A 12,132-nucleotide genomic window follows, 5' to 3' on the forward strand; every position below is an offset into this window, starting at 1 on the left:
CTGTAGAGAATTTAAACCTCCTTTCTCAGGACAACCCCTCTTTTTATCTGCCTGTCAGTCAAATTCTTCAATTCAAATTCTTGTTTCATTGAATGAAATATTGCTTTTGTGCCTTAGGACATGCTGGTTTTTCTATCTAGAATGTACTTTTCTCCTGTTTCTCTTACCCAAGACCTTCAGCTAACTCCTATTTTTCCTTCAAATGTCAATTCAGAGTTTCTGTAGGAAATGTTTCCATCCCTGATCCTCTCAAAGCCTTTCATTATATTTATTTACACATTTGACTTTTCCATTAGACAAAGGAATCTGACAGCACCGTGTCATGCTCAGCACCTGACACTTACCAGATGCTAATTGTCTAGTTAAATCAATGAATAATTCAAGTGTGGAAGCTAACCTCAGTGATCCTCACTTCCTGTCATTCACTCCCTCGGGCAAGGGCCCTCCCACATTACACCAGGATGGCCAGCACAAGCTGCTGTGTTATGATTGGGGCTAAAAAGAGGTCTATGTGGCAAGGAACCCCATTCAGTCTTGAGCCAACCACCAGTCAGGAACAGAGACTTGGTGAGTGATCTTGGAAGTTAGATTCTTCAGTCTCAGTGAAATCTTCATAGGCTGTTGTCATGGCCAACAATTTGACTATGTGTGAAGCCATGGGAGACTCTGAACCACAACCACCCAGCCAAGGTGCTCCCAGATTTCTGATCCTCTGAAACTGTTAATTTTAACCTACCACATTTGGATACACAATTTGATACACAACATTAGATAACTAATACACCAAACAAATGAAGCATGTTCTTTACCATTTCCAGGGCACCTCTGATAATCCCACAGAGTAAATTGCAGTAGCACAGAGAAGATCGCCCAGCAGGGAGCTCTTCCACAAACTCCGCCAGAGGATTCTTATCCAGAATCAGGGAAAATTCATTTCTGCTTGAACTGTTACAGGTCACAGTTGGTGTAATTCCCAAGTACATCTTGAAAGCAACCTAATAATGAGAAGAAATTTTATCCTGAAACTCAACCTAGAACATGTATGTACATATATTAATAGGGCAACCAAATACTGAGTTACAGGCATTGTAGCACAATGGTTAAGCACCTGAGGTCTGCAGTCAGAAAATCTGGTTCACACTTAGATTTGCAATGTGCTGACTATATTTTTTATAGTTTTATAAAATATCCTAAAGGACTAGTTTTCAACAGAAGCATTACTTTATGAAAGATGCTTTAAGGTATTTTTAAAGGCCTTTAAAAAGATGGGTATCATTTTGGATAGATATTTATACTATTAGTTATAAACATATTGGCATGACACTTGTCACATTGATCTGGAATTAGAAGAAAGCTAGGGACTCATATCCACAATAGAAAGATAGTGACTAGAGAAGAGAACGCTACAAACAGATTAGACTCAGGCAAGTGTTTTGGTAAATGGGGAGAAAGTCTGAGATGGAGCAAAAGGAGGTGGTGTGAGGCACAAAAACTAGTGACAAGGTAACTTCTCAAAACAAAAGAAAATGTTTTTTTACAGAGTTTAAAGCATTTTATCAGGTGGAATCAGAGAAAGTAGCAGATTTTCTTCTACTTGCCAGGTTTCATTAATGAATAAACTGGTATTCAAGCAAGTAAACACAACCAAGTCATACTATGGCTCCTTGCTCTTAGTCTTAGTCTAAGGCATTTTTAAAAATTTTCTTTTTTTCTGGGCCCGGCACGATGGCGCAGTGGTTAAAGGTCCTCGCCTTGCATGCCTGGGATCCCATATGGGCGCCGGTTCTATTCCGAGTGGCCCTGCTTCCCTTCCAGCTCCCTGCCTGTGGCCTGGGAAAGCAGTCAAGGGCGGCCCAAAGCTTTGGGACCCTGCACCTGCGTGGGAGACCCTGAAGAGGCTCCTGGCTTCGGATCGGCATAGCATCGGCCCGTTGCGCTCACTTGGGGAGTGAATCATCGGACGGAGGATCTTCCTCTCTGTCTCTCCTCTCTGTATATCTGCCTTTCCAATAAAAATAAATCTTTAAAAAGATTTTTTTTCTTTTTTTCACAAAACACGTGAGGTTGGACTGTGACGTTTACTAATGAAATTCACCAGCTTGGTATGTTGTCATCTTTTAAATGCCTTAATTAACATAATTTTAAAAATTAAGAGCTGTGTAGAGGAGAAACAGAAACAATTTGCTTAGGTTATGTACAATTTTAAGAACTAAAATGTTCATGAACTAATTCAGTCATATTTGCTGTCTAGCATAGTTTGCTGGTTCAAATCAGGAGGCCAATAGCCTCTTGGAAAAAAAAAAAATCGATGAACATTCATTCTGTGTTTGACAACACGTTTAGACCCAGAGTACATGAATATAAACATCTGCGAGGTAGACAAGGTGAGGGCTTGAGGTGGGACAAAACAGTCTAGGAAGTAGCATCATGTCATGGCACTAAACGTATCATGAGGTTCGGGAGAGGTCTAAACTCATCCCAACACAGGCAGCGGTAAGCCCCAGCTGTGTGGAAGCCTTACACAGAATCAGCTTTAGAATGAGCGGGGTCTCACTGGAGTCAGCATGGAAGGAGTCAGGCCTGCGGAGCGGGGCAGTGGTTTGCCGACTGAAGTCAGAGATTTAGTCAGGCGGTTACTATGAAAGCCTGGGAAAGAAATGATAATTTGTCTCCTCCCATTTTTCCGTCCAAAACCCATTTCCTCTTTAGACTGCTCTGTTTCAAATGTCATAAATCCTAGACGATGGTTCAAGTGGCTGACCCTAGGCAGTTTAAGAAATGAGTATCTATTTTCTAGATCTTAAGTTATAGCAAGAGGAAAAAAAGCTACCATGGAAAACTCCTGGTTCAGAGGGAGGCTCCAGTCAACTGGCTAAAACCCCTGCTGCTACTGTTGCTTCCTCCTGCTGGAAAATTCCTAGAGTAGCATTTGTATGAGTGTATGAGTGAGAGTTTTTTTTCTTCCTTTCTTTCTTTTTTTTTTTTTTTTTCTGATTTTCAAACCAAGCCACATGGAAATAATATTCAGTCTATGCACTTTAATTTGCCTCTCATTCTCATGGTCTTGTATCCACCAGTAGGAGGCATTATCTGAACGCTATTGAGAAATACTCATTCCTAGGGAATGACATTGTTTCTTTAGCTGGCTGAATTCAGTCTGAGAAGGAGGACTGTTGTTTCTAATGAAGGAAGAGCTCCACCCTCGGCCATTGCCACAGCGGCTGTGTAAATAACAACGGCAAAGCATTCTCCCTCTCCGCGTATACCAACATGGATGCTTTCCAGAGCATTTTAAAATTTTTCCTTAATCAGAAAACTGTTATTGGCTATAGCTTCATGGCCCTGCTGACTGTGGGAAGCGAGCGTCTCTTTTCACTTGTGGCTTTTAAGTGCCCCTGCAGTGCCGAGAACACCGCCTACGGGCTGGTTTTCCTCTTGGCTCCAGCCTGGGTGCTACTGATCCTGGGATTCTTTCTGAACAACAAGTCATGGAAACTCTTCACTGGCTGCTGTGTGAATCCCAGGAAAATCTTTCCAAGGGGTGACAGTTGCCGTTTCTTCTATGTCCTTGGTGAGATTACTCTCAGTTCATTGGTGGCTCCTGTGATGTGGCTCTCTGTGGCTTTGCTCAATGGAACTTTTTATGAATGTGCCATGAGTGGGACGAAAAGTTCGAGACTCCTGGAAATGATTTGCAATGGCAAACCAAAAGAGTGCTGGGAAGAACTTTACAGAGTATCTTGTGGCAAAACAAGCATGCAACCTATGGACACCGAAGAACTGAAATTGTCCCTTCAAGCCCAGTCTCAGGTAAGAAAGGCCAGCCCTTCCTTTCTCCCCCAGTATGAACTTCAATGATTTTATCATCCTTTCAGTTAGGGTTGCATCTGACAGGAGAACAGAGAGAATATTTTGAACCTAAATAGAAATTGGAGCTTGATGAATTATTAAGACAATCCTGGGGAAAGCTTTTAAGAAACTGGATTGCACAGCAAATTTGCTGATTGGATTATGTATTTTGTATTTTCAAAAAGATATTCTCTCTGAGTTATGTATATGGAAGAACTGAAGTATTTTCATGCAAGCTTTCTTGATTGATTTCGTAAATATTGCATAATACTAAGTTGTACATTAAGTACTCATAGCAGAGCTGTAATTTAGAATGACTATTTTCTATTATGTATTTATTTTCAGGTGGATTTCTCAGAGAAACACCACATACATTGATCTGTTAAAATATAGCTGAATCCAATGGTCTAATACTTTTCAAAGTGGCAGTTAACTAGATTAGTGTAGTGATTCCCTTATATGATTTCCTCAAACCTATATTCCTGTGTAAAAACATAAAAATTGGGAAGAATTTCCCATACAAAGTGGGACCAGAAGTATTTAAATAGAATTTGGTCAAAAGTGATCCAGGCAGATTAAGTCCTTTTTTTTTTTTTCCTGTATTGCTAAAAACAAAGTCTTAGTAATGTATAGTGATGGAGTTCTGGGGTCTATCATATGCAGATGTGGGGTATAATGGAACATGCATCCCTGCAGCCAGACAAAAGATGGATTCCCAATGAAACTCTTGGACATGTGCAGACAATGGGATGCTGGACTCTCTGACATTGTTTGTACCAACAATGTCGGGGTACACTTAAATAAGAGACAGAATTATGACTCCTTATGAAGGACTATACTATTGTAACCAAATGGGAAAAATTTGACGGGGGGTGGGAGTTTGGGGGAGAATCCAAGCCTATACAAAATTGTACCACATAATTCAAAATTCAAAATAAAAATATATTAAAGGTAACAAAAAAAAGAAAAATTTTCACCTGAAAAAGTCTTTATATCGTTTAAGAAGCTCAGGATTTGGGCCATTATTCTATTTTCCTTATGGCTGTAGATAGGGAAGTAGTATGTTGTCCTTCCTAGTACGTGAACACATTCCAGATAGAGAACCTGCCCCATCCTCAGAAAAGGACTGGCTTCCTATTTGTGACTGGTAGGAATCTGTGATCCACAATTTGTTAGGAATGCTATTTGTTTCATAATAAATGCATAGTGAATGCTCTTTCAATAGGATTTACCTTTATAACAATGCATTGTGATATGGTCTATAAAAGTGAGCTCACATAAAATCTTAGAGAAAATGCATTAGGCTCCCAAATACTTACTGTTTTGCCTTTTTTTTTTTTAGGAGGCAGGCATTGATTACAATATGATAGAATTTATGATTTACAGTGTGGCCTCAGGCACTAAGCTCCATTTAATCAGTGTCAGTTCCAACACTCAACTGCATGAGTATGAGTTTTCCTTTTGTAAACAAAGGCATAAGGAATCATGCACATCCTGCATAGTTTAGATTGAGCACACTGACCAGGTGACTTTTCAGCAGAATGAAAAGGACCTGGGGCTGATTGCTATGGGAGCATGCCCAAGGAATGTGGACAAGGTTAGCTGTTGCAACAGCAGGTGCTGACCACAGAGATTCACAATCAGGAGCAGCGGAGTCCAACCAACAGTTGAGCATGTGGATTGGAATGGAAAAAGTACATTCTTCCCTGGGTGAGGCAAAGGAACACGAAATCCAGCTGAATGACTCTCTATTCTTAAGGAAGGTAGAAAGTAGTAGTGGAAGGAATTCAAGCTTGGAGCCGGTCTTGGGTATGAATCCTGATGCTACTACTCATCAAATATGTCACCTAGAGCTAATTGCGTTCCACCTCGCTGAGCACGAGATTTCTCTTCATGTAATAACACCTACTTTGGAGAGTTGTTGGAAAATTCATAGGTATAATGGACAGAAATGGGCATACAGCTTCTCGTATTTAGCAGGTATTTCAAGTTGATGAACAAATCACCAATGTTTGGGAGAGTAGACTTTCACATAATGAACACTATTGACAGCTAGAGTGGGAGGATCCCCCATGCTCTAGTTTGACTGTGGGTGGTGTAAACTGAGAGGAGGGTGAAGAAAGGCCAAGCTAAAATCATGCTTGAGGGAATGGAGGATCTGAAGTTGACCAGCCAGTTCAAAATTCAGCTAAACTTGGTTCAGATACTCAGCTGAAATGGTCTGTAGGAGACCTAGCTGTGCATTAATATGGTAGAAGATGAAGAAGAAAACAAGTCTTAGGTACTACTCACAACCCCACAAATGACACAAGGTAAATATGGGAATTTCTGCCTGAAGGTATTTATTCCTCAATCAAACTTAAGTACAAAAAATGAGTTCAGTCAACAAAACATTATATAAATGTACATGTGAAAATAGGTAATGCTTACAGAATGCACATGTATGTTCTGCCTCATTTCACTGGATCCTCAAAGTTGTTCCTGAGGTATGTAACCCCTCTTTCAAAACTGAGGCACAGGGAACTGTCACGGTAAGGAAATGCTGGGATTTAACCCAAGAAGTGCCAACCTGCAAATCTTTCCCAGGACACCCACATCTGAGTCACATTGATAACAATGGACCTACACTTTATTTGGCAGCTGTTTCATTTTGGAGAATATTGTTTCTGTTTTTAAACAGGCCCATCTGCTGAGGAATACAAAGGACCACTTAAAGTAAAAGCTACAACACATTTTCAGAGAGATCTATTAGTTGTCCAAATATAAAAACAATTCCAGTAAAAAAAAAATACAGAATCAGAACAATGAAAAATCTTTTAAGGTAAAAAAAAATAGCGGAATCATTTAAACTCAGAGAAGAGATTGTTTTTCTAATAACCAAAATTCTGAACAAACAATCCTCTTAATTCGAAACAATTCTATTAGTTTCCAGTTTTCTCACGAGCTTTGGATTCCTGTATCTTCAGTGTGTTGTATTCTCTGCCACAATGGGCAGTGAGTAATGATGGTGCTGCTCTGGGCAAACAAAATGATTCAAGGAAGTTCAGCTACTGGCCATGTGCAAGGGTACCTCAAAAATATTTATGAAAACTTGAATGAGAAGATAATTTTGGTACAAAACTTTGCACTGAACATTTTCTTTTCATGCTATCAATTCCACAAACTTCTTGAAATTCCCTTGTTTATGTCTTTATCATTGCCAAAGAACATTGGCTAAAAAATCGGTCATTTACTTAAATGATCACACTTACACAGATTCTTTCCATTGATGTACAATATTATTTGAGAACCTGCTTTACCTAGTTTTGGGGTAATGTATCCTCCTTTTTTTCTCTCTCTTTTCCAATATCTTTTCCACTGGTCTGTCTTCTGGTTATTTCTTTGAACATCAGAAATATTGGATAGGAGAAAAGACCTCAGTATTTTGAGAAATACTAGAATAGTTTGAAAAATGCTTTTTAAATTAAGATAAATGACTTCAAATGAGGTGTGACAGTGACTGTGGAATGAATTTAGTTATTCACTTCCCAAATGACATCACCTCAGCGTCTTAGGAGTGACTTTGCATTTATTTGCCCTTTATATTTCTTTAAGATTCTAGGATGGTGCCTGATTTGTTCCGCATCTTTCTTCTCACTGCTCACCACTTGTTATGCTCGCTGCCGATCTAAAGTAAGCCACCTTCAGCTGAGTTTTTGGAAGACGTATGCACAAAAGGAGAAGGAACAGTTGGAAAATACGTTTCTGGAATATGCCACCAAGTTGAGTGAGAGGAACCTGAAGTGCTTTTTTGAAAACAAGCGGCCTGAGATCTTCCCCATGCCTTCTTTTGCTGCCTGGGAGGCAGCCTCACAGCTGCATTCATTCCACCAAAGTCAGCAACACTACAGCACTCTCCACAAGGTGGTGGAAGATGGATTGGAACCTACCTCTGGGGATGAGGAGACAACCATGATTCTTGTGGGCAGCGCCCAAAATCTGTAACTCATCCCTCATCCCTCATCTCCGACTCGTAGTGTTAAGTGCTATGTGCACTTAATCATCCTCCTACTGTGTCAAAAACAGCCTTTTCTCTTGGGTTCCCCACCTTTAGAGTTTCTTTACAAGAAAATAATACATGGAGAAACTGTTTTGATACACTCAAGTGCAGTGTAGGATGTGTTCAAACTGATGCCAAGAGGTGTCAAAAAGTTGTTCTTCACTGGGGGTGGGTGGGCACAGTAGGTCTAAATGTCTCTACAAAAGACATGCAAGAGGTTCTGTTGCTCTCTATAAATATTCATCATGATGTGTGAGGACAGAAGCAATGGCTTGTGAGTGAGCCAGAGACTCCTGTCACAGAGAGCAGAAGTTCTTGTCCTCTGAATCTCATTGTCTTTCACGAATATGTACATTTGTAACGTTTGGAATTCATTCCCCCAAAATCTGAGTACTCAAAAACAAACAAATGAAAGTATATCATGCTTCAAATTCTGAGTTTTTCCCATGTGTTCATGCTCTATCCTGAAACTGTTCCTGGAAACAGGCCTAGATCATGAATTTGGTGGGTTCAGGCCACTTCTGACTTCATGCATCACTTTCTACAGTAACAATAGTTAAATAAATAAATAAGTAAATAAATAAAGGATGTATACATGTCTATAGATATTTAAAGATGTTACACACACATACAGATAAATATAGACAGACCTGGCTTTATATGATGTGTTGATGAAAAGATATTACTCTATATTGAAATTTTATTCATTCGAAAGGCAGAGCTGTAGAGAGAGATAGAGGAAGAGAAAAAGAAAAGAGCGAGCGAGAGAGAGAGAAACAGAGAGAGAGAGAAAGCTTCCATGCACTAATTTACTCCCCCAATGGCCACAATTGCCAAGATTGGGCCAGGTGCAAGCCAGAAGCTGGGAGCTTATTTCTGGTCATCCAAGTGGGTACAGAGGCCTAAGCACTTGGGCCATCTTCTGCTGTTTTTCCAGGTCACTAGCAAGGAACTGGATCAGAATTGGGGTAGTCAGGTTTGAATCCATGCCCATATGGAATGCTGGTGCCATAGGCAGCAGCTTAACGCACTTCATGGGCCACTGACACACTTTCTTCAACCCAAAGTTTCAACTGTTTCCTCTAGGTTTAAGAGATTGTAAAAGTTTTTGTGTACACTAAGGCATCATGCCCATTCTTCTGTCAGCATAAATATATATTTAATTTATATTAGTCCTTTGTGCTACTGTAATAACACCATATACTGGGTGATTTTTATTTAGTGGAAGTCTGTTTCTCACAGTCCTGGATGCTGGGGAGTCTGACTGAGATCAGGGTGGTTTTAGTGAGGGCATTTTTCCAGGGCCCTTTTGCAGACTGCTGATTTCCCACTGTGTCCTCACACGGTGATGAGGGCAAATCAGTCTCCATGGACATCTCTTATCAGCGCACCAATGCCATTCCTGGAGGCTCTGCCCTCGGGAGTAAGTTCTTTCCCTCAATACTGTCCCTTGAAAGTTAGAATTTCCAACATTCAGCCCATAGAAAGGTAAATGGACCCTAACTGCAGGTCTGGGACATTGTCCAAATTATTACTAGCATGAGATTCTTTTGTGGTGTCATGTTTATTAGCCAGTGGAAAATTGATTTGTACTGTATAATATGCTCATAATGGTCTATGTGCATATATGTAAATTCTCCTTAAATCACTGAGTGGAACTGTATTTTGAGAAGAGGGTTGTGTTTGCACCATGACTCATAGTTTATATCACTGGCAGTCTGTGGCTCCTGGCTTGAGAAAGCTAGATGCTGGCTTCTTAATTCCGTGAGACATGATGACAAACTGAGTGAAGAACACTGTAGATCCAGGACAACAGCATATCTGTGAGGAGAAGGGGACCCGGAAGAATCACGGGTTTGTTGTCAAGTCAGACAGAAATTGCAAGTAACCTGAGAACTTACTACTTGATCTTGCATCTCAAGTCAGAGCAGTCTTGTGGGACTGAACCCTTAGCCTTTTTGGGGTCTGCACTTCAGTTAGTGCTTGAAGTGATCAGAATTATAAGACAGCTGAAGATGTGGGAGAAATCGTCCGTGTGGGACAAAATCTACACAATCGGTGCCTGATTAAACTTGCAATGCTTAAATTGCTTAAATTGCTTAAATGCTTAAATTGCTTACCTACAGGCTTTCCTTAGCTGCCTAACATTCTAATGAGGTAGGTGAATCAGGGAGCCGGGGGCTAGTAAAGAACTGAGGATTGCCAGCACAGCACCCGGTTTTTGAGTTTACCTAAACTCTGTCCCCTTCCTTGCTGACTACACAGCTGTCAATGTTTTGCCATTTAAGAGCCAGTGCTGGCTAGGAATAACCAATATAGCTGCAGGCTGTGCTCTCATGATGACTTTTAGGTCATTATAATCTCATGATAATGCAATTACCATGGATGGCACACCCACTCCTGTCATGTACCCGATGCACGGTGTTTCCAAGATTTCCTCTTGTGTGCTGCAGCCCTACACGCAACACTTCACGCTTCTGATGCCATGGCACTTCTGAGATGTCCAGATTGGGTACGAAAATGAGCAGCATTCAAACCCTGCCTCCCAGCTCCTTTTGACCATCCAATCAAGCTCAGCCATCACTTTCTATTGCATCTGAGAGCATGAAACAGCAGCGCCCAAACTTGTGAAGTTCAGCGGTTCTTCCTCAGGTTGTCTGAACTCTCTTGCGAGTGTGCCCTTTCCCTCTGTCTTTAATAAATTTTGCTTCTCTGTTCATCCTTAACTTCTTTCTCATGTAGAGAAAAGAATGAGGACTAGATCTAGCTAGGTTCCCTCCTTCGCCCAACACTTGCAGCCCATAATAGTCATTTACTTGCCTGTTACTTAGCAACTTGTTATCCTATGACAGTTCTCTTTGCTAAAAATCTGTGACATTGTCTTTTTTTCAAGTCCCTCACTGAACTGGACAGACGTGGCTGAGGTCACACCTGTGACTATAGCCTGCAAAGATCATGTTAGATGGCACAGATCAAGTTAGTCCTGGGGGTTGTAGGATAGGTTTGTCTTGAGTAAGCTGGAAATTGGTCTGCCGGTCTTGTTCTATGTGTTGTCTTTAGACTATCAACATCATAAGGGAGTTTGTTAGAAATGTGGCCCCATCCCATACTTGTCAACTCAAGATTGCAGTTTAATGAGTCCTTAGCTGATTCCTATGTGACTAAACTTGAGAAGCACTGGAGCTTTGGTTCTCAAAGTATGTACAGGGGAATGGTAAAATGTAGATGTCTGAACCATACTTCCAGAGTGTCTGTGTTAGTGGGTCTGGGATGGGGCAAGAAACCTGTATTTCTTGCAGGTTCTCTGGTGATACTGATGCTGTGGGTTGGAGGGATCGCAGTTTGAGAACAACTGCTGTAAAGTCCAGAGCAGGCCATTGTGATGAAGGCAGGCTGGGCAAGTTCAGATTCTTGGGCTATCTGCCCCAAATCCACTGAACCAAGCACATGTGTTTTGTTGTGTCAACCTGTTCAATAACACAGGGTACTTTTCTACCTTCTCAAAGGAGCCTTTTTTTTTTTGCCTTTAGGAAAATAGTGTTTTAAAGTTTACCTTATGTGCGGTTTTTTTTTTGTAAAGTTTATTTTAGATATTTTTTGTTGCTATTGTAATTGATTTCCTTTTCCATTACATATATTTTGGTGATTTCTAATTATATGAAAAGCTATTGTTTTAATAACAGTTATTTCATCCTTTTCTACTGCATCTCCTATTGTTTGTAGAACATTTAAAAATAATCACTTTGCAATCCCTATGACATTTATTATGTAAAAGCAAGGTAAGGTCAGGCCTGTGCAAGTTGCTGCCACCTATGTATATTAGTGTCCCTAATAACGGCAACCAGGCAGTATGCCATGTCATGCAGGGTAAAGCTAACCACACAGTATTACCTATAATAGTTTGCCTTCTAAAATATTAAACCTGAAGCTACCAGTTTACAGGCAATGAAGTAACATTAAGTAAGATAATTAAAAATAAGGAAACTACCAGATAAATCTAGATTGTAGGACTTTCTAAAGGCGACTCAATCTTACATAGACCAATGGTATTAAAATAAAAATGAGGGAGGTGGGTCCAGCAGCTAAGATGCCAGTGATGACCCCTGTTTTCCATATCTGCAGTGTTTGGGTCTAAATTCTGGTTCTGCTCACAGTGCTTTCTGCGACGCAGCTCCAGGGAGGTGTAGGTGATGGCTCAAGTATTGGGCCACTGCCACTCACATGGGAGATCTGGATGTAGTTCC

The 12,132-nt window shown here is 40.6% G+C and overlaps 2 protein-coding genes across 2 annotated transcripts in view; one reads left to right on the top strand and one right to left on the bottom strand.

The window, feature by feature from the left end:
* TRAPPC3L (trafficking protein particle complex subunit 3L) overlaps nucleotides 1-12,132 on the bottom strand; it is a 31,567-nt gene that overhangs the window by 2,675 nt on the left and 16,760 nt on the right. The window contains exon 4 of the mRNA XM_040979990.1: nucleotides 810-995. Within this exon, the coding sequence (XP_040835924.1) occupies nucleotides 810-995 (186 nt within the window). The remainder of the gene's footprint in view (nucleotides 1-809; nucleotides 996-12,132) is intronic.
* Nucleotides 3,252-8,443, top strand: CALHM5 (calcium homeostasis modulator family member 5). Its single transcript, XM_040979988.1, has 2 exons — nucleotides 3,252-3,810; nucleotides 7,444-8,443. The coding sequence occupies exons 1-2, from the start codon at nucleotides 3,271-3,273 to the stop codon at nucleotides 7,831-7,833; spliced, it is 930 nt and encodes a 309-aa protein (XP_040835922.1). The 5' UTR covers nucleotides 3,252-3,270; the 3' UTR covers nucleotides 7,834-8,443.

Source organism: Ochotona curzoniae, unplaced genomic scaffold (assembly GCF_017591425.1).
Source record: "Ochotona curzoniae isolate NIBS_2020 unplaced genomic scaffold, NIBS_Ocur_1.0 contig_3368, whole genome shotgun sequence".
Classification (NCBI taxonomy): Eukaryota; Metazoa; Chordata; class Mammalia; order Lagomorpha; family Ochotonidae; genus Ochotona; species Ochotona curzoniae.